We start from the raw sequence: 27028 nt of genomic DNA on the forward strand, positions 1-27028 counted from the left end.
ATTTTTTTCTCGAGAAATCCCAAACGGTTCTTTGGGCAAAACTTTTCTTTTGTCCGACCTTCTTTTGCCGCTGTCAAACTTCTTTCTCAAAGGCTACTAGTAATAGTACTTTGCTATGTAACCTTTTTGTTTGGGATACTGATCTACTTGCGCAGCTTTGTTCAGCTTAATCCAAGTGCTACTACTTGACACAGAAAAGAATGAAGTGTGATTGTGACTGGTGAATGGTGATGAGGATCCGGAAAAAAATCTCGCCTATTTTCTCCTGGATAAGCTTTTTTTTTTGAATCGCTCCTAGATAACCTTTACCTTTGCAAGACCTTCTGAAAAACAGTGAGCAGCCTTGGAGCATTAAACTAATCCATGGCGCGAGAAGATCTAAATTAGACACGTACGCATGAACGCAACTAATTCAGAAACAGCCACTACTTTCCGCACCTCCTTGTCCTTCAACCTCTCCATCTCGCGTCTGTTAACATCAACAAGAAGAATATATGTTGCTGCATCTTCCAGCATGGCCCAAAAATAATATTTCTTGAGGGTATTGGGATCCAAATGCTAATAATATCTAAAGGTGCTAAACTTTAGCACTTGCTCATCCAAACAGGAGCGTTATTAATGGGGTAGCTAAACTTTAGTCTAGACTTGAAAACTTTAGCACGAGATATGAGTGCTAACAGGTGCTGATGTTTAGCACTCAACTTTAGACTATCCAAACAGACCCGGCTTCGACTCCCTCTCGGCTCCTATATAATTAGCACATCATTACTATGATATCTAATCCTATAGGGGTGGACGTGATTATTTGATTGCTCCCGGTTCAATGTCTGATGTCTCTCGAGTATTTATCTTTATTTTATCCTCGCAGCATCCAGGTCTCCATCGGAAGGGCAATCAATTTCAGTGACGTGTCAAACCGTCACGGCTTCTGGTTGTATTTGCGCCATACAACCTATTCGGATGGTTTGGATGGTTTAAAGTTGAGTGCTAAATTTTAGTATATATTAGCATTTATACTTCATTTGATAGGGCATAGTAATTTTTTTCCTTTAATTTGGTAACTATATTTATTTAACTTCTTTCTTATCAGATATAAAGTTGACAAGGAATAAGCTAGCTAGCTAGCTAGCTAGAGAGGTATACTGTAATTAATAGGTCTATTTTCTGGCTCAGCTTAGCTATTGATCGTGAGTATGGTTTTTTTTCATCGAGGAATAATCTAGAGTCGAGTCGTCGGGCCAGTCCCCCCTAAATAAAGCATAATAAGAACCTCTTTGATCGTCACTGCTTGTAAGTTGTCATAGATAAGCATGCGGTAATTAGTACTCTGTCACTTCATAAGAGATACTTATAGAACCTTGGACCCCATTAGAACCGCACTTTAATTTGCATTGCTAGCTGATGAAGAAGATAGTTATTCTGTCTTAAACAATGTCAAGGGAATGACTCCCGGAGGAGACGTGGGATGCCCTGAATATTGTGGCTTTACGGATTACTTTTTATGTGGCTATTACTTGACCAGCTTGCTCTTTGCTTCTTCTATCTTTGGAGCGACATATATAACGATAGCAGTTTTAGGAATTAGAATGCAAGAATTAAATACCTATTCTGCATACAAATCACAAAAAATTGACCGCAATTTTCCCACTGGAACAAAAGATACAACTCTCTCTCTCTCTCTTGTCACTTGCTCTTTTTTCCTCCTCGATGAACATATCAGGTACAAACCAACATCTCTGTGCAAATTATGCAAACTTCAATCTGAACCATTGGATCAACATCTAAGGGTTTTAGTTCTTCCTCCATGCCTATACACACCTTGAACCAATCTGGAATCAGTTCCGTGGCCATTCCAGAATTGCCATGCCTCAGCTGCATTACCATCGGATCTTTGCTTATAAGAACCATTACACATGTTACTCCATTGAAAGAATCAGTGCTAAGTTAGCATACGACTATGAAAAACAGAGGCAGAAGCGTACACGCACGTTTCTTCCTCTGATCCCCTCTCGCTCGCTCTCTCGAGGAAAATCAGGCCATGGTTCCGAGGCAGGTATGCGTAATGAGACTGTGACAGATACATAAGCATATCCATTTGATCCAGGACGTGTTGGCGTGAGTGACAGGCACAGCAAGCAGCTTTGTTAATTAATGGCAGTAGTGACGAACGAGTCAGCAGATAATTGGAGGGGAAGAGAGGGCAAAGAAAGGAAGTCGCCGCCTCGCATCGCAGGTCTTCTCTCCTCTGCGAGCAAAGAAGCGCAGCCGCAGCGCCAGGCGCCAGCGCGCAGAGAGGGTGCTCGTGTTTTGTCTTGTCCCAGACTTTGGCTGTAGTATCTGCCGAAGTGCCGAGCCCTTGCTCCGCAGCACCCAGACAGACACAGCTGCTGCTGCTTTTGCCTTTCACTCTATTCTGCTGCAATCAACCAACATTATTTTTCTTTTACACTAAATCAGCACCAGTCACTAGCACCAACACCAACCAGCTAGTAGTACTTTTCTCTCACAATAAATCAGCATTAGTCGCCAGCCACGTCCAGCCGAACAGAGAGTGAAACCACCGCTTTGTTCTTGTTCCGATGATGCCCCGAGGCTGAACTGAAATCTCGCTCGCGATTTCTGAATGTCTGATCCCTGACCTCCAGAAGAAACCTACAGCCGCTTCAGACCCGTAGTTGTTGTCCGATTTCACCGTATAAGAACCTCTTGGCAAGCTAGTGCTAGTGCAGAGGCTGGAACGAAACAGAAGGGGGATTGTTTTGCCCGCGCGGTCAAATGCGGCTGGCCACGCCCAAGCGCGCGACAACCACCTCACCTCATGGACGTGAATTGTGATCGATCGAGGCCAAGGCAACAGCTCCTTCTACTTCCCGTTGCAGTCAAATTTCTCACTCCTTTTTTTTTGCGAAATTTCTCAGTCCTCCTGTGGCCTGTGACTGTTGGATCTTTGCAGTTAGATCCATCTTTAGTTACGTATTCTGTACTTTTTTTTCAAATAATCGTACTACTAAGTTTTCCGCCCTAGAATCGAGAGTGACAGACCTCTCTTGTGACGGAATCGCCAAATTAAAACTTCAAATTAAACGTAATGACCATCATTTAAACACATCGGCGCATTAACTTGATGGCTTAATTTGGCGATTATTTCTCAACCCACGGCCCGGTCGAAACAACACCGGTAGTCCCGCGCGAAGGCGGGCACAGATGGTACAAACACAATAAATATTTGAAAATATACAAGAGTGACATACGATATTAACAAAGAGTTTTACAAACCGAGTTCAAATACACCAATAGTTTACATAATCTACATAAACTAATTAGTTTACAAACTATACAATAGGGTAGCCAAGTTCAAATAAAAAAGAACCTACAACTACGCTAGTGTTCTGCCTCTTCTCAACCGGTCAGACCAGTTCATCCAACCGGTCAGACCGGTTTGCATGGGAACTCTACGTAGACACCGATCAGACCGGTCCCACCGACCGGTCAGACCGGTCTGAACAGACAGAGAAGCTGCACACATCGCTCACACGCGTGCAACTCGCCAAATCCCTAATCTAGGGGTCTCGCTTCGCCACTTCCCACCCCTCTGCATCACGGCGGATAAATTTGACACAGCAGGGACAGAAGTCAATGTCCGGGTGCCCGGAAACAAAAATGTGGCAACAAACCCTGAGCAACTAATACTCAGCAAGACTTATCCGACCAGTGGGTATAACTTAGCCCACATATCTAGACATGCAAGACATTTTGACTGGTGGTTGATTTTGCAAAAAAGGCACTAGAGGTGAGTCCTTATTTTCTAGGTTTTAGCTTCCATTTATATTAATAGACTTACTAACCACCTAGGAATTGCAAAACTATAACAATCAAGGTGAGCAAACCATTAATTAAATAATATCAGCCTTCATTGCATCTCATCTCATTCTTATTCCATTTCATTTCTACGATGTGATCAAGAGATCAAGGCTCTCATAACCGCGAGACACGGCGAATCGATCCGATTTAACCTTGCAAGGTGGACCTAACCAACACGGCACGCAAAAGCCCCGTCGGACCCCACGTACCAACCTTTCCCCTCCCTGCCGCGAACTACAGAACCGCCCCACCTGCATATAGTCAGTCGAACCCTACGAGAGATCACCAAAAGTAAACTCATGCATCCCAATTCTCCGCGGCCACTCGACTCGCCCTAAGGGGTGGGTAGAAGTTCTGTACTTTCGAAGCAAAGCAGTACTCGGCTTACCGGTTTCGACTACCTCCTACTCCCGGCATGCGGTTAGTACAATTCAATCCCCGATCAGCACAGCCGACAACGGAACGGTCCTTAATTGACACAGATAGGGCTACACATTCCCCCATCCGGTCTCCCATCCCATCTCTTCCATCTTGGATATAGTAACTTATATAATGTAATATAGAGACAACCTATATCTCGCGAGTGACAGAATTATCACTCGACTTCTATCGAGCCCTATTAAACATAGCAGTGCTAGCGACCTATTCATACTAGTAAGAGGCCTAGGAAAACCTAGGGATCATACAACTAAGGTTCCAAATAACTCCTACAACTTAATGCACAAATAATAAATACATATATAGGTGTCATAATTTAAATTAATAGATTGTGCACCGGGGCTTGTCTTCTGGCTGCTGCTCAGAACTGGAGTGAGTTGGGCCTTGGGCCTGGTTCTCACGCCTCTCCTCCCGCTGGGCCTGCTCTAGCGGCTCTGGTGGCTCCGCAACCACCTCGTATATCACCTCCTCCGCGGCGACTACTGCACGTGTGCATATGCATATGATATGAGAATGCATGCATGATTTATAAAAATTATAAATAACCAATACCAAATTAAATTACAACTAATTGCACCAACACCCACTCATTGCCTCCTCTCAGCCAGGGCCACACCGGTCAGACCGGTCCACTTGACCGGTCAGACCGGTCCCAATTAAATCAATCCCGCCACCGGCCAGACCGGTCCTACCCAGACCACAAACTAGAATCTAAGTCGCGGCTAAACTAGCCCACAACTTTCAAATCCTTCTAGACCCTAATTCAGAGATGCCTATAGATGATCTTGACCCAAGAAAATCGACTAAAACCTTCCAAAAAGGTGGATTCACCCAACCCTAGGTGAATTACCTTGAATGAGTTATCTAGCCCACCAAATCTAAATTCCTTCTAGGCTTTAGTTCAGGGATGTAAGTGGACACGTTTGACCAAAGAAAATTAATTAGAACCACCTAGAAAAGGAGATCAATCCAACCAAACTTGATTACCTTGAATGGCTTCTTCCCCACGAAGAACTTAGAATCCACAGCACCCCAGAAAAGGAGCACGTGGAGGAGATGATCACCTACACAAATCCGAAGCTCCCTTGGCCTCGAAATCAAGGGAGAGGGAGGATTGAGGAGTTTAGGGCTTGGGTAGGGAATGAGAGGGAGAGAGCTCGGGGAAAGAGTGGCCTGAGCGTGTTGAGGATGAGTGAGTTGTTGAGAGAGAAGGGTGGTTTAAATGATGTGAGCCCAAAACCCACAAAACAGGTTCAACCGGTCAGACCGGTCGCCCCGACCGGTCAAACCGGTCCGACTGAACTGAGCCAAGAAATTTGATCAGTGAGTTTTATCGTTTAGATTTTTCTCAAAATTAATAGCTGGGCTTAGTCTTAATTATAGATGATTAATACCCGAGGTGTTACATCTCTGCTATTGCTTGCTACTATTCTGTATACAATTGTCCACTGCAGAATTCCCATGAAATCCAAGGATCTCCCCGCACAGTTTTGCAACATCATCAGGACACCATTATTTGGCCGGCCACGTAAAGCGCGATTATAAAACCCCGCACGCTACACGCCCCCTCTCCTTTCCGAGCCCAACGAACGCCTTTCTTTCCTCTCGCTCGCTCGCTCCCCTTCCTCGCCGCCATTACCATCCTCTCTCTCGCTGCAACAAGCTCTTGCCAAGTAAGGAACCGCGCGCCTCACCAGACGCCGGTTCGCCACCCCTGCCCATGCAGCCGAGCGGCCGCGAAATGCAGGGCGTAGGTGGAGGCGGGCAGGACGACTTCTTCGACCAGATGCTGTCCACGCTGCCGGCCGCGTGGTCCGAGCTCGGCTCCGGCAAGTCCCCCTGGGAGCTCCCCGCCGCGGGGGCCTCCGAGGACGCCGCGTTCGACGAGTCCGCGCTCCTCGCCTCGCGGCTCCGCCACCACCAGATCGGCGGCGGCGGGGTGGACAAGCCCGTCATGCTCCACCTCAGCGACCTGCACGGCCTCGCCGCCGGCGGGGAGGACGGCGGCGCCGCGGGGTTCCTGCCGCTGCCGCTGTTCACCGACCGGGGGAGGGAGGACATGGACGCCGCCTTCAAGTCCCCCAATGCCGCTGTAAAATTTTATTATTCTGCTCCGCTCTGCTTGATTGCCTCCTGGAGAACTTTCGTTTTGCCCCGTCGCTGACATGGTTTTCATGTTTTGTAGGGTGGCGACCAGGCACTGTACAACGGATTCGGAGCCGCCGGGATGCATGGCGCCGCCGCCGTGCAGCCGCAGTTTGGGCAGGTTCATCAGCACGTTTGCACTCTCAATTATACTATTATCCAACAATCGCTTTGCTTCTGCTACTAGAATTTCAGTTCTTCATTTTGCTGGCAAGTTTGTTTTTTCTTGGCTGATCAATTGGACTGAGAAACCCGTGTCTTCTATCCTCGTGTGGTCAAAGGGCGGATCAGTGCCGGCGCAGAGCTTCGGAGGAGGCGCGGCCGCGGGTGGCGGCGGGTCGGCACCGGCGGGCGCTCCGGCAGCTGGAGCGTCGCCGGGCGGAGGGGCTGCGCCGCCGCGCCAGCAGCGCCTGCGGGCGAGGAGGGGACAAGCGACTGATCCTCACAGCATCGCCGAACGTGTACGCCACTCTCCCACCACCTTTCCCTTCTCCCTCTCCATTTTTTAATGCCTGCATCACTGTACTACTCCTGCGTTGTGCCTGGAGCTCCACAATTCTCGGACGCTAGTTTGACCTATCACAGACCTCAATTTCACTGTCGCTTGCTCCAATTTAAGCTGCGAAATTTGGCCACAAATTTTGGTTTCAGTGTTCAGATACTGAGATACAGAAGAGAATTAGAGATGAACAGTAGGATGAATTGTATGGGTCTGCCGATCACTTTCATACTTCAGCTTGTGCATCTCCTTTGTGTCTTCTTGCTCATTCTCGCCATGCGTTTGTTGCAGCTCCGGAGGGAGAGGATAGCTGAGAGGATGAAGGCGCTGCAGGAGCTGGTCCCTAACGCCAACAAGGTAGACCAATTTTTTTCCCTATCTTTTCTTTTCTCCCCTCTTTTTCTCCTTTTACCCTTTATTTTGAACAAAGTAGCAGGAAACTTTCCTTGAGATGTGGTGAGGTTGCACTCGTTTCTTTTTTACGCTGTGGTGTGATGTAGGACAGTAGGAGTACGTTTTTTCCTTAAATTCAGTCTTTAGCTGATACACTATCTTGACTTGTTATAGTAACATTGGTAAAATAAAAAGTGCATTAAAGAATAGAAAACTTGGTAGTTGGGGCATATTGTGCATTTGCCCACTTCGTTCACTGCTTGGCTGATTCCACACGTGTCGGACCTCCATTGGAGGATGTGTTTTAGTAATTAGTAGCTTCTAAAGATGGTCTAGCACTTTATTTTTTTAAAAAAAAGATGGTCTAGCACTAGCAGTAGTAAAAATCTACTGCCAGTAAGACCGCAAAACTATTACATGACATTATCTGGGGGAATGTTGATCACTGGAAGCCACAAGATTCCTATGAGGGTTATGGCAGGTTAACTAGCTAGGCTTTGGTATAAAATGCAGAGATATACATGAACTCCGAGACATACCTTGCTTGAACTAAGCGACAGCTGCAAAACACCAAAGCTGGAGACATAAGCATTGTCTAAACACTCCAGCTCCTGTTCCCCACGAACATCACGTGCCACGATGGAGCTTCTATTGGCACATCTGAGATCCTTTTCGGCACAACTTGCAGTCACTGTTAGAGTATCATGACGAATTCTCTTTTGCTGCCCTTTGGAATAAAAACATCACTCGTCGTGTCTTAGTCGATAGAGCTTACACAGACAGCACAAACACCAGAATGGACATAGATCACTGTCGCTGAAGTGATCATTTGGAATTTTGTTTGCAGACCGACAAGGCATCGATGCTTGATGAGATCATTGATTATGTGAAGTTCCTCCAGCTCCAAGTCAAGGTATTTCTGCTTTGCTACACCTAGCTAGGTTACTGTGGGGTGGCTTTCAAAATTCAGCTCAAAATCTGGGCACTGGACAAAACTTGTCCTCCCCAAATGTTTCTCATTGCTGCAGGTTCTTAGCATGAGCCGATTGGGTGGAGCTGCAGGGGTCGGCCCTCTAGTTGCTAACATGTCATCAGAGGTACCTATGGTTTTGTCATATATTGTTATTTTTTGAAAACTAAAGTGCCAGCAACGGCCCCAATTGATACAAAGCCAGAGGCTAACTAATAAATGTGGGACATGTATGTTGAACCCTGAAATGCTCTAATGATGTTCACTGGGGCATAAAGCAATCAGGGAAAGTGTTATCCTTTTGACCGTTGGTTAGGTCCAAATATTTCGTCATCTTTAAAGTTGGCATTCCGAACCATTTGAGAATAGTTTAACCCATCGAAAATTGTTTATGCCAGTCTAAAGTTGATCCATGATTAAGTCTAAATAATAGGATATCAATATAAAAATTTCCAATCCTACCTTTGGCATTCGAGGGCTAAAAGTCACGAAAAAGATGTACTAAAACCAAACAGCATGGTTGCAGAATTGCACAAAATCAAAAAGAAATGTGTGCCATAACTTTGCTTAAGGAACTGATCAAGCATTAGTGGCCAACACATCGGAAAAGGTATGTTGGAATCTTTGTTGATAGACTCGAGCCAAAAAGGAAAAACACGCCTGAAAAGTGATTACAAGGTACTGACCAGGCGTTTAAGCCGCATAGGCTACTAGCCCACTTCGGAGAATCCCCAACTCCTGAAAAATTTCCCGGCTGCTATAAGGTCAACCGAGTGAAATTTGACAAAATGTCCATGGTTATTTTTATCATCTTGACTGACGAAATGCCCGTCAGTTTTTATAATCTTGTGCATCAGCCAAATTGCCATCGCATCAAATTCAAATCCTTGTTGCAGGGTAATGGGAATGGGAACGGTATGAGCGACAGCGGAGATGGCAATGGTGCTAACGGCGGTGGCAATGGTGAAAATGGCGGCGGCAGCCTGAAGGTGACGGAGCAACAAGTTGCCAGGTTGATGGAGGAGGACATGGGCACCGCCATGCAGTACCTGCAGGGCAAGGGGCTCTGCCTGATGCCCATCTCTCTAGCCTCGGCCATCTCCTCTGCCACATCGTCGTCCCTCCTATCCCGCCCCTCCATTGGCTCAATGGGCAGTGCTAGAGGCCCTGCGCATGAAGGCGGCAACCCTGCGTCGCCTCCATTGATGAACGGCGCCGGCGGCGATGACTCCCGGACCGTCAAGGACGCTGGTGCCGGCAGTAAACAGTGAAGGCAGAGGCAGTGTTCTTGACTTGTCAGGAGGTTGTGTGCTCAAAAGCGTGGTCTTGTAGGGGTGGAATTGTGAAATGGTGCAGCAGGCCTTTTCCCTCCACCTTTCCTGCCCTCCTTTTGTTTGTTTATATTATAAGAAATGATGTTGAATCATGCCACCTTTAGCTCTGTCTTTTCATGTTCTTGCGAAATAGCTTTTCTGGTCTCTTTACCTCTCCTTTTCTGGGCTGTGAGCTCCTCCTCTAATCCCTAGCTTTCTTTTTCTGCAAAATTTGTCGTGGAGCTGTCGTGTCTCTTGTTAGGTGGAGGTGAGGAGGAATCCAAATTATTGGTCCAAAGGATCGTATTCATATCCCATCCCGCGAACAAAATTATCAACTGGGTGTCCGGGCGGCATCAAGTGCAAAGCTGGTCAACAAAATGAAAGATTATGAGATAGAACAGGGCAGAGACATTACAGATGAGCTGCAAAGTCTCCTCTCCACTGCTGAAATTAGGCGCTTTTCGGACCACCAGATAACCTTAGATATAGAGAGTGTACCTTAAAGCTAAGCACATACTATAAGTCTTCCCTGATGTAATAGTATAGATGGGAGGGCAGATAAGGTGCTTATTTTGCAGCGCATGACTATTTACAGAGGAACGGTGCAAAGCAAGTGTTTGCGAGCGCCCAATGGTCTGAACAGTCTGAAAATATTCATGAAATAGCACTCTGCGAAGGATGTACCGTAATCCTCTATCTGCAGACACAGACGCATCAGTTGCGGGCACCAAGAAACCAAGCACAACTCGAGCTTAAAATTTCTCTGGGGACTGGGGAGCATCCTGTATCCTATCCACAGCTAGTTTTTCCCCTAACCACCTCCTACAAATGTGATGATGCAGCGTTAATGATTGCAGCGCAGGCGAAAACACGGTTGGATGATCCGAGAAGGGCGTGCGTGCAGGCTACTAAGTGGCAATATTCCCTCCCTGCCTTCAATTCGCACGCCGCGATGGGCTGGCTCCGAGTAAACAAATGGAGACGAGAGGATCATGGGCATATATTTACCTGATAACAGCAGGATCCTGGTAAGGAGATGCACCCACGTTGGTGAAGTAAATGAAGAGCATCTTTGATCATGCTTTACAACAACTCCCATTGACAGCTCTAGGGAACAAGGGCAACCGAAGGGTAGGCAGTCTAAAACTGGACCACAAAGACATTGCAAAAAAAAAAAAGGGATGCAGATGTGATCTCCCATTGTTACCAAGACAGACAAAAAAAATCACGTTGAAAGTTGGAGAGAAGGAAATGGGGTGTTCAGCCGAGTGATATGCTAGTTTGACATTTCCCGATCAATGGCACTAAATAATTGAGTAAAAACCGTTTTATCGACAAAGACAGAAAGGAATATTCCAAGTGTAAAGCATAACTGAAAGGTTACGAGTGCCGATACATTGATGTGAAGGTACCCAACTTTTTCTTTGGGGTGGCCTCCTTCCAGCCATAAATGCACAGTGAATGATGAACACCACAGAAGGGAAGAAGGATGCTTTTCCAACTGTCCATGACCGAGAAATTTACTGTACCATTCATCAAAATGGATCGGCCAGTTGAAGGCATGGCGAAAGTTGCCCTGAGGTAGGACAGAGGAATGCACAGCAAACATATGAAATCATCCGTCTTACTTTGGGTATCCATAATGATAGACGAACCAGTTATAAGAAGTCCTGCTGGCTGCCAAAAGAAAAGTAGTAAATCAGTAAATAAATATGCTTCTGAAATTACTACTATACTCTTAAGAACATCAGAGCTTCTGCCCAGAGGATCCTTCAAAATTCATTCTCAAATCTGAATAACAAAATATGGCAGTGGAGACTACTAGATAAGTATGATAAAGATGTGGGATATTATTTTGTTCTGAATTCTGATCAGAATGGCTGGAACCTTTTTTTTAGATATAGGAAAATCCCAGCCTTGAACATTCACAAGCGAATGTCTACAGCCAATAATGGCCACAACCTGGAATGTAAGTACCATACATAACCATCTCTTGTTAGTGGAGAACAAAATGGCTGGAATGTAACCTCATAAGAGATGCATAGAAATCAAGGAAGCAGAAAAGGACTCGTATATGATGTAAAGTTTGGATATATTAACAAGTTGAATAGTAGAATAAAGATTTGGCTCAAATTTTCAAGTCCAACTCAGAATTACCAAGGCTCAGTCTCAAATTTGATTAATCAAAGTTAAGCGCACTTCAAATTACAGGTTTATGATGCACCATTCTAGCCTGTCTTCTAACTGGGAAATCGCCTCATGGCTCTCTTTTTCCCCGTAAGGACAATTCACCAACATTACACTGAACATAGAAAAACAAATATAATGGTCCTTTAGAAAAACTGCATGACATCTCAGAGAGTAGATCTCACATCTCTGTAGCAAATGCAGATGCGACATCAATACTTCAGAACTTAAGCTAATCTATTGCTTCACTTCTGGTTTGTTCTCTTTCGTTTAGAACCACTTGGGATTTTATCTCCTGGATTAGATTTCTTTGCTGCTTCTGATTCCAGAGACTCTTCCAGTTTTTTCAGAGCTTTTGAACCAAACAAGAAGATGACAATAGTTAGAATGAATGGAGTGTTAAAATCATAGGTGAGAAGTAACAAAAGACCAGCACATCCTAATTACAGGACCATTATCTCACCTATGGAGAAAACTGGACGAAGTGTTTCTATTGATTCCTCAGGCAATGAATGAAGACTGCAGCTAGCATTGTCAGCCTTCTTCAGCATTTTGTCAAAAGTTTTAACCTACAAAACATTTGGCTCAGCAACTGGAATAGAAATTAAAAATTCACAAAGTATATTCATATTGCAACTGCTCTGGGTATGATCCAGTTGGGTGCATGTCTGGTAATAAAATGGAGGCATCTAGTAGTGCACATAGTTATATTTCACTTTGGAAAGGACATCAAAGTGCTTTATGCATTCTTAATTTCTAACACAAGTCAGGAGGCCTCAGTGCTCAGTAGTCAGTACTAAGCAGTGTCCCTATAACAACTTTCCACACCAAATCATATGCCAAACAAACATCCAGCTGCTCAACAAGACAACAAATACTCAGCTCGCAGTTCATGAGTCTTAACCCCAACGGTACAGCCATACAGTTAATGAGATTGCAACCTTTTCACAATACAATCATGCATACACAGGCATTGGGAAAGCTACCTATTATCGCTAGGCAGAGCAATACCTCATGTTTTCTTAAAAAGGTGAAGCAGGAACCAGACTCCCCTGCTCTTGCAGTCCGACCCGCTCGATGTATGTATGTTTTCACATATGGTGGCATATCATAATTGATAACATATCTTAAACCATCAATATGTATTCCACGAGCCATTCTATCAGTACCTATTAGAACATCGATTTCCCCTCCCTTGAAGGCCTCCAGTGTCTTCCTGCAAGAGAGAAATTCAATTAATATAATGGCATCATATCGGTCACTTAAGTTACCAATCTCGACTAGTATAGAAACAAACTTGATATCTACCCTAATTTATATATAGAGAGAAAACTCATCACCTATTCCTACTGTATGACCTATTCCTAATTTAACCTACCACATAGGCATAGACCATGGCCATAAAATCCCATAACCATTAATGTCTCAAGTTGGGGATGAGCTACTTCATTGTAACATTCTCTAATCCTATCATCACTAGATCACATACTTTCAAAGTAACTGTTTTCTAAATTCTCATTCATGTAAACCAAAGATTATGACCTCAGCACTTTAGTAAGGCAGATCCAAGTAGAGACATTCTTTTCTTGTTAATCTTGATATGGCTAATCACCCAAAACTCAACCAAAAGAAGAACTTTGATTTACCAAGTTAAACAATTGTAATTTAGATAGCTTACCTTCGAGTAGATTCTCGCTGCAAGCGTGAATATTCACTAAATTTAAAGGGCAAGTCTTCAAAAAATCCCAGCAACGTGCTTAGCCTGTGGCTTGATTCTACAGATGAGGTAAAAACTAAGCACTTGTTCCCTTGCAGCTCTTGGAGAAGAACAATGAGTGATAGTGGCTTTAAGTTTGATGTACAAATCTGCAATTACATCATTGAACAAATATGAGTATGCACAAAGAGTTTCCAATGGTACTTTTACACTTGAACGACACAAAACTGTTGATCTAAGATAAAAGGTGCTACAGAGGGAGGGAGGGAGGGAGAGACCAGTTTGTAGGATTCAAGTTTTGTAGGAATTCTGTAACGCTTCTTCCCACTATTCAACAATAAGGGGTGGTGCAACTCGAGTTGAGAAAGCTTGCTAGGATCTTGAGTCAGTGTAGCAGACAAAACTATCTTTGCTAATCTTGGATAGCATTTACCTTTAAACCCACGCTCAACACCTCTACATGGGTACAGAGCAGATTAATTAAATCCTCAAACAAAATATATAGCCCTGTATTAAACTGTTAATATGGTAGGGAACGACAAGAATGCAAAGTACGGAGAATATGGGCAAATTGGTTAACCTTAATAAAAGAGGGGAATGATAATATGAATATACAATGTGACCTTTACTAAAGGAGGAAACTGCACGAGAATGTAATTAGTAATAGGAATTACGATCTTCTAATAGTAGTCAATGGATGAAGTAGAGTTTTCCCATCAGTGTCGTGCCAGGAATGATCTTTGCCAATTGAGAGTGTAAGTTGGATCACTGTTGGCAACCAGGATTGGTAAGCCTCTCTTAACATCCTATCTGTTTCATCAATGACCTGAATCCCAACATAATAAATGAAATATCAGGTGCTAGAAAGTTGGAAAAGTACACAGACATGACAAGGCTAAAGCAGTCTAAAAACGCTTAAGCAAAAGTTTGTATGTTTAGACACAAACACTACAATTCCATATGTCAAATTATGTAGTAAAGATCTAAAGTGGTGAATCTGGTAGTTCTGTGTTGCCACAAATTGGCCCAGAATAATGATGCATCGATGCCATTATATCATACACATCACCATATACATGGATATAAACCAGGCACAAAGCAAACTGCAAACATTCTGGTCGAAATTCAATTCCAAGGCATAATCTCACTAAACATCTACCTGGTGTGTTCCATTCACATATTTTAGTGTACAGTCTACAAAGCACACACAAACTACAGTGACCTTTCAAGGCTTAAAAAGACAATTCCATGAAGGAGAAGGACATTAGATTCAGAGAAAACAAAAACTATCGACAACGTAAGCATGCCAAGCACTATGGAGATGTAAAAAGAGTTATGCGACAAAGTTACCAATGAGCCTACCAGGTACTGAAGATGCTCCAGGCTGAAACCGTTTGTCATGTTAATGTGATCCATCAGTCTTCCAGGTGTTGCCACCAATATATCAACTTTAGTCTGTGGTTCCATTTTAACATATTCTTCATCAATAGTTGGGTAAAGCTCTTGTTTGGGCTTCATGACAAGATTGGAAACTTCATCCGCTATTGACGATTGGCCAACTGCTGAACCTACCGACAAACCCACAACAGGAGCAATAGCATCAAAAACCTCTTTAACCTGCAATTGAATTAAAAACAGAAAAAAACTTTCATTTGTTTTGGCCTGATATGAAATGAATAAATGTCAGACTCAAATGTGGGCGCTATGGATTAGGAGAAATAAATTCCAAAAAGGTAAACAAAAAAAAATGCACCAACCTGCAAGGCTAAATCCCGTGTAGGAAGCACAACCAAAGCACGTAGGCACCTTACTTTCCGTGTGGAGAGCATTTGCACAATAGGTAGGGCATAAGCTAGAGTTTTGCCAGATCCAGTTGGGGAGTTAATACAGATATCCCTCTCAAAAGCACCAGGACCAATCGTTTCCACCCAAGCTGCTTCTTGAACTGGAAAAAATGATTCAATTCCCATTCTCCGCAAAGCCTCTGCTAATCTACAATGGTAAGCATACCCGTCAGACACTTCCCTAGCTTGATAAATTAACTGCACTGAAAATGCATTTGACAACTTACATCGAAGGAACCAAAATGCTAAGCACAGTGACACAAGCTAGCCACTGGGCGGATTAACACCAAGCTTTGCTAAGACAACCTAGTTGGAACTAGAACCTCGAGCCTAACAAATTGCAGAAGCAGCAACCACCATCCAGTTCAACAGTTTCTGCGAGCAACCAAGCAAGGCAAGCTAAATTCCAAGACAATCCTACTCCTAACTCCACGAGAGTGAAAACTAAATAGCATCCGCACTGTAACTGCCCCCACCCACTTAGAGACAGCAAAAATCAAAACTAAAACCACATAGTTAGTTCTACTCCTAGCAGCAAGCAACCAAACTAACGAATCGCCTGTTTCAAGTGATCACAAGGAAAACGAGGGGGCATCGAGAGCGCACCTGGGGTCGAGGCGGGGAAGCTGCGCGACGGGGCAGCCGGAGAAGGCGTCGATGTCGACGGGGCACCGCATCCACGGCAGGTGCGGCACGCGGTCCGCGGGCCCCTCTTCGTCATCCTTCCTCGCCATGGCCACCATCAGCAACAGAAGTCGCCTCAGCCCTCAGGTGATGTGATAAATTCGCGGAGGAGCTGAAGCCGGCGAGGAGCACTGGTGATGCGAGGCGGCGCGGGGGGGGGGGGGGGGGGGGGGGGGGGGGGTGGCTGCGACGGCGAGGACCCGGCAAACTAGGGCGCGTCACGGAGGTGGAATGGGTTGGGCTGCATTCTGGTTTTTTAGGGGTTGGGCTGCATTTTGTTGGGCCAGCCACAATGAGATTTGAGCCGTACATTTTAAAAGCTTTGACCCCCACGTCCCCGGCCCAGCCGTTGCCTGCTGCGGCCTACCTTTTTGTGCCCTAGATGAACAAAGAAACTATTCTGAATCTGAATTTACAAACAGTCGTTGGCTCCTTTACAAAAAAACTGTTATGCTAATTTACAACGGAACGAGATAAAAAAAAAGATACAAACGGTACTCCTAGACACTTAAAAAAAGGTTTTTCCAAACTCAGGACTTTCATGTGAAAGCAGAAAGGTTGAACCATGGAACCCACGGGTCGGTGGCACCGAGTCCCTCTGCAGTACTGTAGAGGAACCGGTTCCGGACTTTCAGGGCTCCTAGTAATTTGTAAAGCATTCAGGCAATTAGTAGACACTCCTCGGGGCTCGGGCACGTACACGGCGCGGCCACTGACTGAACGGCATCGCGGCCACCGTGCGGAAGGACTAGGGTGGGTTGGGCTGCATTATATTGTGCCTCAGCTGCAAAACTGAGAGAGTTGATGGGCTGCGGCCTGCGGCTTCGGCTTCGGCTTCTTTCCACTGGAGTCCGGGGAGGGAGGAGAAGGCAGCGGCAACGGGCAACGGCACGGCCGCTGCATTTCATTTTGGCGTTTCGATTTCGAACAGACCCCACCAACCGCCTTCCGGATCCCCACCTCCTCGTCCGCCGCCGCCCCGATGGGAAGACGACGATCCCGCGGCCGCCGCCGCAAGAGCAAGATCAAGCAAGGGCGGAACGACAACGGCGACGCGCGCTGCCCCCCGCACCCCGGATTCGTCCGCGGGCTCTGCTCCCGGTGCGGGGCCAAGGAGGAGGACGCGGAAGGAGGCGCCCCCAGACCCAGAGTCGCCGCGGGCTCTCCTTCCTGGGCGGGGTGAAGGACGGGGGCGCGGGAGGAGGCGTCATTGGGAAGATCCAGGAGGGCCCGGCGGTTCCGGCTTCGGCGACGACGAGCATCCCGCGCGCGACCAACCTGGAGACCCTCCTGCGCACGAGGAAGCTGACCCTCATCCTAGACCTGGATCACACGCTGCTCAACTCGACGGGGCTCGACGATTTCTCCCCCATGGAGGAGCGCAACGGATTCGCGTCGAACACCACGGGTGACCCCGGCATGGGGCTCTTCCGATTGGACACCTATGGCGTTCCCGTGCTCACCAAGCTGCGCCCGTTCGCGCGAGGCTTCCTGGAGCAGGCGAGCGCCATGTTCGAGATGTACGTCTACACCCTCGGCGGCCAGGAGTACGCGAGGGCGGCCGTCAAGCAGCTGGACCCGGACGGCGTCTACTTCGGCGCCAGGATCGTGTCGAGCGAGGAGTCGACCCGGCGGGACATGAAGAGCCTCGACGTCGTCCCGGGCGCCGAGGCCGTCGCGGTGGTGATCCTCGACGATTCGGATCATGTCTGGCCGGACCACCAGGAGAACCTGATCCTGGTGAACAGATACCTCTACTTCGCCTCCTCCTGCCGCCAGTTCGGCTACGACGTCAACTCGCTGGCGGAGGTACGGCGGGACGAGAGGGAACGCGATGGCTCGCTGGCCGTCATGCTGGAGGTCCTGAAGCGCGTCCACCGGGGGTTCTTCGACTCGGTCCTCGACGGCCACTGCTCGGAAGTCAGGGAGGTGATCAGGGCGGTGCGGCGCGAGGTGCTGCGCGGCTGCACGGTGGCGTTCAGCCGGGTGATCCCCCTCGAGGACTTCGCTGGCGACCACCCCATGTGGAAGTTGACCGAGCGGCTGGGTGGCGTCTGCGCAGCCAACGCCGACGCCACGGTTACCCATGTTGTCGCCAAGGATCCAGGGACTGAGAAGGCGCGGTGGGCGCGGGACAACAGCAAGTTCCTGGTCGATCCGAGCTGGATCATGGCGGCAAGTTTCCGGTGGTGCCGGCCGAACGAGCAAGACTTCCCGGTCACCCGTGGACGTTGAACGAAGTTGTGTGGATTGGTGTCGCATCCTCTAATACTTGAGTGCCTCAGATCCAGGGTTTAAAAAACCGGTGGTATTGTTCAGAACCGGAACAGTAGCACAAAAAATTTACTTTTGTATTTTTGGATTTAGAAGCCTAAAATATAAAAAACCGGACCCGGTTTACTGTCTCGGACCGGACCGGAAACGGGAAAAAATCCCGGAAACCGGCGGTTCCCGGACGGTTTCTGAAACCCTGCTCAGATCCTGCAGCACTTACTAGTTTTGGTTCACTAGACTGGTAGTCGATATTAGTGTGGCGCATTCCACATTATTGGTTCACTACGGCCAAGTTTTGTTGAATTAATCAGTATACTACTTACCAAGTGCATGGTCTTGATGATACTGATCTGATCTTCTGATGCTAATTGCTAATAAATCAGAGGTTCGGAGCAATAGGGAGTCTCAAACATCCAAGGTATTCAGTTACTGTCAGTGTGTGTGCATGTTCTATCTGCGTGAAACCGCAACATGAACTTTTATTTCAGTGCAGAAGGGGTGATAGTAGGACTGTAGGAGTACTGTCTTTGCAGAAAAGAGTAACAGGCTACCATGGTAATAACGTGCACAATCAGCCTTAAAAAAATTAACTGCTTGTTCTTGGGATATACCATGAGGTAATTCCGCTGAACCCATGTGTAGCTAGTTGTGGTAATGAGTCACAATCCTAGTGGTCTCTTCACAGTCTAATTTTTTTTAAATTATTTAATTTAAAATTATATAAAATAGAGCTCGGCCCTTGAATTTTTACCACCCCCATGTGTCGCTTGCCGTCTTTCCTCGCAACCACCTCTGTTGGCCTCGAGTCCCATCATCACCTAGAGCACGTGCCCATCAGCTCCCACCCTCACGGCAAGTTGGTGGTTGTTGGAATCAACGGGCAACTCCATCTTCTCCATCCGACTGCTAACGAGTAACGAGCCAAGCCTAGCCACAAGAGCGTTTCCTGCGGAGCTGAGCTTGAGCCTTGGCTTCAGGCTCCACTCGAGCGATCGGCTCGATCTCGTTGTTGTATCGAAGTCGAGGGAGGCTCCACTCGAGCCAAGCCTGCTCGATGTTCGTGAGCACGTGCACACACTGGACATGAACTAAGGCACGTGCAGCTCCAGCAAACGCCGCGGCCTTGGAGTCGACGAGGGGTCAACTACGAATCGGATTTGTCTATCCGAGTTCAAGGGGATTCCAGAGTCGGACTCTATGAATCGGATGTTTTTGCTTTAACCTTCCGATTCCGATATGAATTCATCGCCCTCACATACGATTTATTTATAACGAGGAGCCATTACGCAAGATGAATCCATCGGGCGCACGCCGCACAGAAAGGGATCAGGAGAACATCAGAGGTAGACACGGTATGCCGCCGACGAAGCGCAAGAGCTCGGATGAGCGCGGCGGCGGCGGCGGCGGCGCCAAGCGGCCGGCGCTGCAGTGTACTAGTAATAAGCAGCACCTCTACCTGCTGCTGGACGACTGGGAGAGGGGCTACAGCGTTCGCAGGCTGGACGTCGACGCGTTCGAACCTGACGACGCAGGCGCTGACGATGACCTGCCGCCGGAGCGCTTCACGGAGCCGCCGGTCGCCCGCATCGAAGCGGAGGCCGCAGAGTACGCGAGCGAGCGCAACTTCGTTTCGCACGGCGCCAAGATCTTCGCCATGCAGCCTGGAGAAGCCAGCCCTGCCATCCCGGCCTTCGACGCCAGCACGCTGGCCCTGTCACTCTGCCCGTGGCCCTTCTCCTACAGGCAGTACGGGTTGCCCTCCTTCGCCTCCGCCGCCGGCAAGCTCCTGGCGTTCACAGACACCGATGCCGTGTACCTCGGCGACCAGCCGCCGTGCGGCAGCAAGGCGCCGTGGTCCTGGGCTGCCATTGAGGCGCGGTCCCCGTTCTACGCCAGCCAGGTCACCTGCTACGCGCTGCATCCTGACGGCCGCACCCTCTTCGTGTCCGCCGCGTCCCTCCGGAGCCACCGCTCCGGGACCTTCTCCTTGGATGCGGAGCGGCTCGAGTGGAGACGCCACGGGGATTGGCTGCTGCCTTTCAGTGGCCAGGCCTACTTCGACGCCGAGCTGGAAGCATGGGTTGGCCTCTGCGGCGAGATGGGCAGCCCTGGGCACCTCTGCTCCTGCGACGTCGCGCCCATCGCCGCTGAGTTCACTAGACCGCCATCCTGGAAGATCGGCAAGGAGAAGCTGTTCCGCAAGAATCCAGAGCTGCATCTGGGTGCCAAGCTTGTCTACATGGGTCGCAGCAAGTTCTGTCTCGTCGAGTTCCTGTTTCAAAAGGACGACGACGACCATCCGCGCAGCGACCAGCCCCGCCGCCGTGTGCTTGACATGACCACGTTTGGTCTCAAGTATAGCAAGGAGGGAAAGCTGCAAACTACTCTGCAACGATCTCGCGCGTGTAAGATGAACAAGCGACCTCAAGATTACGGGGGATCGCTGATACCATTGGCATTTTGGCTCTAAATGTTTCAAAACATGACGATGCCAAACAGGTAAGCAATATTCAGCCTCAGCGCTGAAGAGGAGCCGAGCTATAAAATGTTCTTGCAATCCTGCGGCTCCAGGTCTGCCGAATTCGCCATATTCAGCAGCCGCAGTGCTGAAGAGGAGCCTGTCACCCTCACCGTCGCCGGCGGCGGCAGGGAGAGCTAAGACGTGCAGCGGTGTATCTTGTTCATGGCTTCATGCGGAGTTCTATGGTGCTCCGTGTTTCGTTTTTATCCTTGTATGATTAAATGATTGGGGTCAGGCCACAAAAGCTGCTACCTTTTTGTTAGATTGTTTGTTTCTTCACAAATCATGTCTTGCTGTGAGATTGTTCCATGTCAGAATCACTGGAGGTGGTTAGTTTGTCCGGTCCTGATGAGAATGTTCATTAGAAAGCCTATGGGAAAAGTTGTGTGTGTTTCATTTTAACCTACAGAAAAACTCTCTTTATGTTGTAATCTTTTCAGTTTGGCTGGAATTGGAATGACATTCTTATTTGGACATGTTCTTATTTCTGTGCCAATTATTGGTGTGAAACTTACATGCTGGTGCCTTTTGGGTTCCATTACTACAGTAGCCTGTATGTTACAATAGTTCAAGTGGCCTGACCATCAATATAATAAGTTGTCACATGATGTACTATAAGATATGGGAGATTTCGATGGAGGGTTTTATTCAGAGTAGGCAGGTGTACAGAGCTAACCGAGAAAATCGTTTGATGGAAGGTTTTATCAGGAATCTTCATATTTTACATGACACCTGACAGTATTGATTGCATTTTGCAACATAATTACTTTATTTGGCTGGCTGTGCTTGGTTGCAGGTGTTGATTTGCTTTGCTATGAGAGAAAATATTATGGAAAAATTGGTTTCATAGCATCGAAAGATCATCGTTTCTGAAAAATACCATCAAAAGATCTCTGTTACGTAAAATACCATTGAAAGAATCATTCCGTTTCGAAAAATACCATTCCGTTAACTTTTGCAATGAACCGATCACCATTCTTTTTATTGGACAAACTAAAATATCTGTTTTACCCTCATCTTCTTCCCTTACTCTTCCTTCTTCCTTCCACGAGCACGTATCCGCCCGCTCCTGCTAACCTGCCCGGCTCCGCTCGCCGCTCCGCCCACCCCTGCCCACGCCACGCACCGTTGGCCTGTGCTCGTCACAGCTAGCTATAGCAGCAACAATAGCGGCTAAGCGGCATCGCCAGCGGCACTGGTGGTAGTGGCCGCTGTGTTCGTGCTCGTGCTGGTGGTGCAGGTGTGCAGCGGCTGCCAGCGGACGCGCTGCCAGCCTGCTACTGCTGCTGCTTGTGCTTGTCTCCGCAGAAGTATCGGAGGATGCAAGGCCCAGGAGCAGGTCCACAAAGCCATCCACGATAGGTGCTGCTGCTTGCCATTGCCGTTGATCTTGAGGTACCACGCCGGGCGCCGCCCAGTTGTGGAGCCCGTGCGCGGACACCATCTCCTCCATGGACGGGCGAAGTCCCTGTGCGGGCGGATGTGTGCTCGCGGGAGGACGAAGGAAGAGCAGAGGAAGAAGACGAGGGTAAAAGAGACATTTCACTTAGTCCTATGGACAGCAAAATGACTGGTTCATTACAAAAGTTAACGGAATGGTATTTTTCGGAACGGAATGATTCTTTCAGTGGTATTTTATGTAACGGCGTTCTTTCAGTGGTATTTTTCGAAAACGGTGATCTTTTGATGCTATGAAACCAATTTTCCCAAATATTATTGACTGTTGCTGATTTGTTGTGAGAGAAAACCACTGGTGTTAGTTGCAAACATAGTCAATGAAGATTCATAATAAAAATTGTCAGGCATGAAGTAAAAAATGTCAGCTTTAGTGATCAATACCCGTAAGCTATTTGCGTCTGAAGCCACTCCCAATCACAATCCGGAGGCGTCCAGTGTCTTTGGAGATGCCATGATTCTCATCTGGTGATAACTTGTTTTAGAATTTTGCGTTTTCTTTGGGAAGCTTGACTGCTATCGAGCCAAGCTTGAGCCTTCGCGAGCCTTTTTCTCTGGAGCTGAGCTTGAGATCTGAGCCTGAGCCTGCTGCCTTCAGGCTCGACTCCGATCGGGTCGACTGTCGAGAATATTCTATATTTTCTTTCTTTTTATGGCAATATTCTATATTTTCTATCAGACTCGGATATAGTTGAGGGGGCGACAGGCAATTTTCTTTATAGATCGCGCGCGGCTCGTTGACAGGCACAGCCCAGTGCCATCCGCTTCCGCACCTCGCAGACTCCGCCGACCGGGACCACGCGCGGACACCCCTCCGGTCCGATCTCATCTCCATCGAGCCCCAGGTGTAGCGGCGCGAGGCAAGGGATCCAATGGCGGCGCCGGAGGGGCAGTGGGTGCTCATGGCAACGGGGCGGTCGCCGACCAACATCGCGGTGATCAAGTACTGGGGGAAGCGCGACGAGGCCCTCATTCTCCCCGTCAACGACAGCATCAGCGTCACGCTCGACCCCGACCACCTCTCCGCCACCACCACCGTCGCCGTCAGCCCCTCATTCCCCTCCGACCGCATGTGGCTTAACGGCAAGGTGTGTCACTGCGAGTCCACCTCCTCAGTTGTTTGTTCATTCATAAAAAAAACAGTCCAGTCTTTTGTTGTATGTGCTACTCTGGACACTTACTAATAGTGGAGCCTTCCTGCTTACTTTGGCTTCTGGTTTGGAATTGAGCAGGAGATCTCGCTGTCAGGAGGAAGGTTTCAGAGCTGCCTGAGAGAGATCAGAAAGCGGGCCTGTGAGTTTGAGGATGAGAAGAAGGGGATCAAGATCAAGAAAGAGGACTGGGAGAACTTGCACGTCCACATAGCCTCCTACAACAACTTCCCCACCGCTGCTGGTTTAGCCTCTTCGGCTGCTGGCTTCGCTTGTCTCGGTAACGCCTCTTCTGCTACCATGATAGTCTCTCCTCTCCATGTTCTCAAAATTAAGTTCGCATTGAAGGCTATTTCTTAGTGGTTGTTTGTTGGGTATTGTATTGGAACTTCAAACCAGTAAATTGTGAAAAGTATGTTTACTGCAATTTTACCAGTACTGTTGTCATGTGGCCGATCTGACTATTGTTTTTTTGTGAATTTGGAGCTCAAGTTGGCAATTGTGACTGCAGAGACCTCAGAACAACCTATTTAGGAGTGGATGGAGTTTTTTCTTTAAATTTCTTTTTGACATATTATTCTCTTTTTAGTGCCATCTTCAGGCTTTATAACTGAAATCGATCCGTTAACTTTCAAAGTTACTTTTGTTTGGATTATCAATAGTCTAATGCACTGCTTTTATTTGGGATTATCAATGTAGTTTTTTTCTCTATTTTCATTAGAAGTATGAAAAATTAGTAAATTATATTTATGGGTGCTGTTATGCTGCCCCACATGGACATTGTCCTATTTGAATAGTACTAATTCTTGGTCCCTGGCCTTGTTCTTTGTTACTGGTAAAAGCTAGGAATGATCAGTTCTGTTGTTTGTAGCTTGAAATTCAGTAGTTCTATCCAAGGCCAAATAATAGTACACTACTCCCTCCGTCCCAAATAATTAGTCGTTTTGGCTTCTCTAGGTTCATAACTTTTTCTATGCATCTACATATATATTATGTCTAGATGCATAGCAAAATTCATGAATCTATAAAAGTCAAAACAACTAATAATTTGGGATGGAGGGAGTATTTCTTAGTTTCCCATAAAGATTTCCACATGTTTTTGCATATCATGTATTGTAGCATAAGCATTTGTTATTGGACTACTGCTGCAGTTTTCACCCTTGGAAAGCTGATGAATGTGAAAGAAGATTATGGAGAACTTTCATCAATAGCAAGGTCTGTTCATGTTATTGATACAACATCAAGATCCACCATTTTCTTGCTCGTACTTGTTCTTTTCATGACATATTGCAAGGATTGTATTTGGTTTGCCAATCAGTATGCTAATAACTCGTGGGTCTTGCAAATCGGTACTTATCCTTGGCAAACTTCATTCAGGCAGGGATCTGGGAGTGCATGCCGCAGTTTATTTGGTGGATTTGTGAAATGGTGTATGGGAAAGGTGAGTAATCATATGGTTTTGCCAGAAAATTGCCCTGGTTAAATGGATGTTTTCCCTATTCAATATTCAATAATGACTGAGTGGGGCCTGATTCTTTGCTTGCAGAAAGATGATGGAAGTGACAGTTTGGCCGTGCAGCTTGCTGATGAAACACATTGGAATGATCTTGTTATTATTATTGCAGTGGTATATGATCTCTATCCCACATGACCTGTGTATTTTCCCCTCATTGTACTCTATCTGTTATCTTCAATTGCTGACACATTCATTTGTGGCATTAGGTCAGTTCAAAGCAAAAGGAAACCAGTAGCACCAGTGGGATGCGAGATAGTGTTGTAACGAGTCCCCTCTTGCAGTACAGGGCCCAGGTGATTTTTCATTCTAAACTGAATTTTGGTTGAACTTTTTATTGTTTGGATATTTCGATGTAAGTTATTTTCCAGTTCTCACTGTGCACTGTACTGGTTGTTCACGTGTTTCAGACTGTAGTGCCAAGCCGGGTGTTGAAAATGGAAGAGGCTATTAAGAATCGAGACTTTGATTCCTTTGCCAAATTAACTTGTGCAGATAGCAACCAGTTTCATGCTGTATGCTTGGACACGAGCCCTCCCATCTTCTATATGAATGATACATCTCACCGGTATGTTTTAGCAGCGTATTGGCTTGGAATTCTGTTACAACTGAAATCCCAGAAGTAAGAATTTTTGTCCGAATCAACTGCAGGATAATTAGCCTAGTGGAGAAGTGGAACCACTCACAAGGAACCCCACAGGTTTTTTTTTTATTATTCTTGAATATCTGTTGTCTCTTATCTTCTCAGTACTTATGTGTTCTACCTGGTTTTGCTATTCTACCCTAGTGGATATTGCTCGAGTAGAACAAATCGTCTAAAACATGTGTTGCTGGTATCACTTATGTTGTTATTAACTTTGCAAGGCAACAGTTTTTGAAATTAGGACTTGATATCTACCAGTTTGTCATCTAAAGTTGGAAGTACCTAAGCCCAAAGACAGTTTTTTTTTTCATTCCAGCCCTTTTGATGAGTACTGGCTATTTATAGTACTTGTGTTTTTTTTTGTTTGAAAAATCGTACTTATGGTTTCTGATAATGAATTTCATCCATTCTGCCAGACAGTGGTTTTTGGCCGGTGCATTTGATGTGATACCAAGACTTTTTATGAGTGGACATAGAAGACCTTTTAACTGTAGACCTCTAACTCCGGTTGAGAATTTCCAATGGCAGGTTGCCTACACCTTCGATGCTGGGCCTAATGCGGTCCTTATTGCACCAAACCGTAAAACTGCAACACTTCTCCTCCAGAAGCTCCTGTACTATTTCCCTCCGCAAGACAAGGATTTGAGCAGGTATGTTTGATAATCTCATGATAAAATCTGATGGTACTGACCGTATTGTGGAGCTCTATGGGTATGTCTGATCAACATGATCTTGCAGCTATTTGGTTGGCGATAAATCAATTCTAGGTGATGCTGGATTGCATTCCATTGAAGACGTAGACGCCCTTCCTGCACCTCCAGAGGTGAAGATACCGGATCAGAAATTCAAGGGCGACGTTAGCTACTTCATCTGTAGCAGGCTTGGATCTGGCCCAAAGGTTATTGCCGATGAAAACCAAGCACTGATCGATTCAGTCACCGGACTTCCAAAAGGGGTGTAATTAGATTACGTGTTTGATGCATTAGCCTCGTGTATCGGTCGGCTTTCATGCTGTCAATTAGACATATCCTACTGTAATTTGTAAGACTGTACATCGTATCATCATGTACAATCCATTTGGCCCTGGTGTCTGTTGTTGCTGTAAGGTGAAGGGCATAACTAGCTGTTTTCAGCAAGTTTCAATAACACGTGGAATAAAGTCTCCCTGTTAAGCTAGAATGTTGCTGAAACATCTTTTTAAGAGAATGGTAATGCCTACATCGTATCATGTACTATCCATTGGGTGCTTGACGATGAGGTCCGGCGCCGTCCGCCAGCCAGCAGTAACAGGTTCCTGGCGTCCGGCAGATGTGGTGGTAACAAATCTACGGGAGCTCAGCTCCCACTCGACATGCCATGGTCACGATAAACAGGTTTCAATTTTGGTGCCATCTTATTTGGACAGTTTAATATTCTG

General features: G+C 46.7%; 3 protein-coding genes and 1 pseudogene across 5 annotated transcripts; 3 read left to right on the top strand and 1 right to left on the bottom strand.

The window, feature by feature from the left end:
• The first annotated feature begins 5842 nt into the window (after positions 1 to 5842).
• On the top strand, positions 5843 to 9927 carry LOC120644989 (transcription factor LRL3-like). The gene is made up of 7 exons (XM_039921735.1): positions 5843 to 6391; positions 6485 to 6565; positions 6726 to 6905; positions 7235 to 7300; positions 8184 to 8249; positions 8365 to 8433; positions 9203 to 9927. Exons 1-7 carry the CDS (start codon positions 6020 to 6022, stop codon positions 9575 to 9577), a joined length of 1209 nt encoding a protein of 402 aa, XP_039777669.1. The 5' UTR covers positions 5843 to 6019; the 3' UTR covers positions 9578 to 9927.
• A 920-nt stretch (positions 9928 to 10847) lies between these two features.
• Positions 10848 to 16283, bottom strand: LOC120644974 (DEAD-box ATP-dependent RNA helicase 1). 3 transcript variants are annotated; one of them, XR_005664033.1, is made up of 10 exons: positions 15977 to 16216; positions 15284 to 15518; positions 14889 to 15143; positions 14201 to 14352; positions 13805 to 13982; positions 13488 to 13675; positions 12821 to 13025; positions 12273 to 12378; positions 11995 to 12161; positions 10848 to 11299 (listed from the first exon to the last, which is right to left on the bottom strand). XR_005664033.1 is itself a non-coding variant. In XM_039921719.1 (9 exons), the coding sequence occupies exons 1-9, from the start codon at positions 16111 to 16113 to the stop codon at positions 12055 to 12057; spliced, it is 1563 nt and encodes a 520-aa protein (XP_039777653.1). In that variant the 5' UTR covers positions 16114 to 16283; the 3' UTR covers positions 11756 to 12054. The 3 variants fall into 3 exon arrangements, 2 of the variants coding, with proteins under 2 accessions (XP_039777653.1, XP_039777657.1); XM_039921719.1 differs by lacking the exon at positions 10848 to 11299 and having other exon boundaries at positions 11756 to 12161; positions 15977 to 16283; XM_039921723.1 differs by lacking the exons at positions 10848 to 11299; positions 15977 to 16216 and adding an exon at positions 15598 to 15717 and having other exon boundaries at positions 11756 to 12161.
• A 747-nt stretch (positions 16284 to 17030) lies between these two features.
• Positions 17031 to 18524, top strand: LOC120644996 (annotated as a pseudogene).
• A 4478-nt stretch (positions 18525 to 23002) lies between these two features.
• On the top strand, positions 23003 to 26790 carry LOC120645007 (diphosphomevalonate decarboxylase MVD2, peroxisomal-like). Its single transcript, XM_039921751.1, has 10 exons — positions 23003 to 23392; positions 23537 to 23735; positions 24607 to 24670; positions 24833 to 24896; positions 25002 to 25082; positions 25178 to 25264; positions 25379 to 25536; positions 25620 to 25668; positions 26140 to 26261; positions 26350 to 26790. Exons 1-10 carry the CDS (start codon positions 23177 to 23179, stop codon positions 26570 to 26572), a joined length of 1263 nt encoding a protein of 420 aa, XP_039777685.1. The 5' UTR covers positions 23003 to 23176; the 3' UTR covers positions 26573 to 26790.
• Positions 26791 to 27028: the final 238 nt, after the last annotated feature.

This window comes from Panicum virgatum, chromosome 1K (assembly GCF_016808335.1).
Source record: "Panicum virgatum strain AP13 chromosome 1K, P.virgatum_v5, whole genome shotgun sequence".
Taxonomy (NCBI): domain Eukaryota; kingdom Viridiplantae; phylum Streptophyta; class Magnoliopsida; order Poales; family Poaceae; genus Panicum; species Panicum virgatum.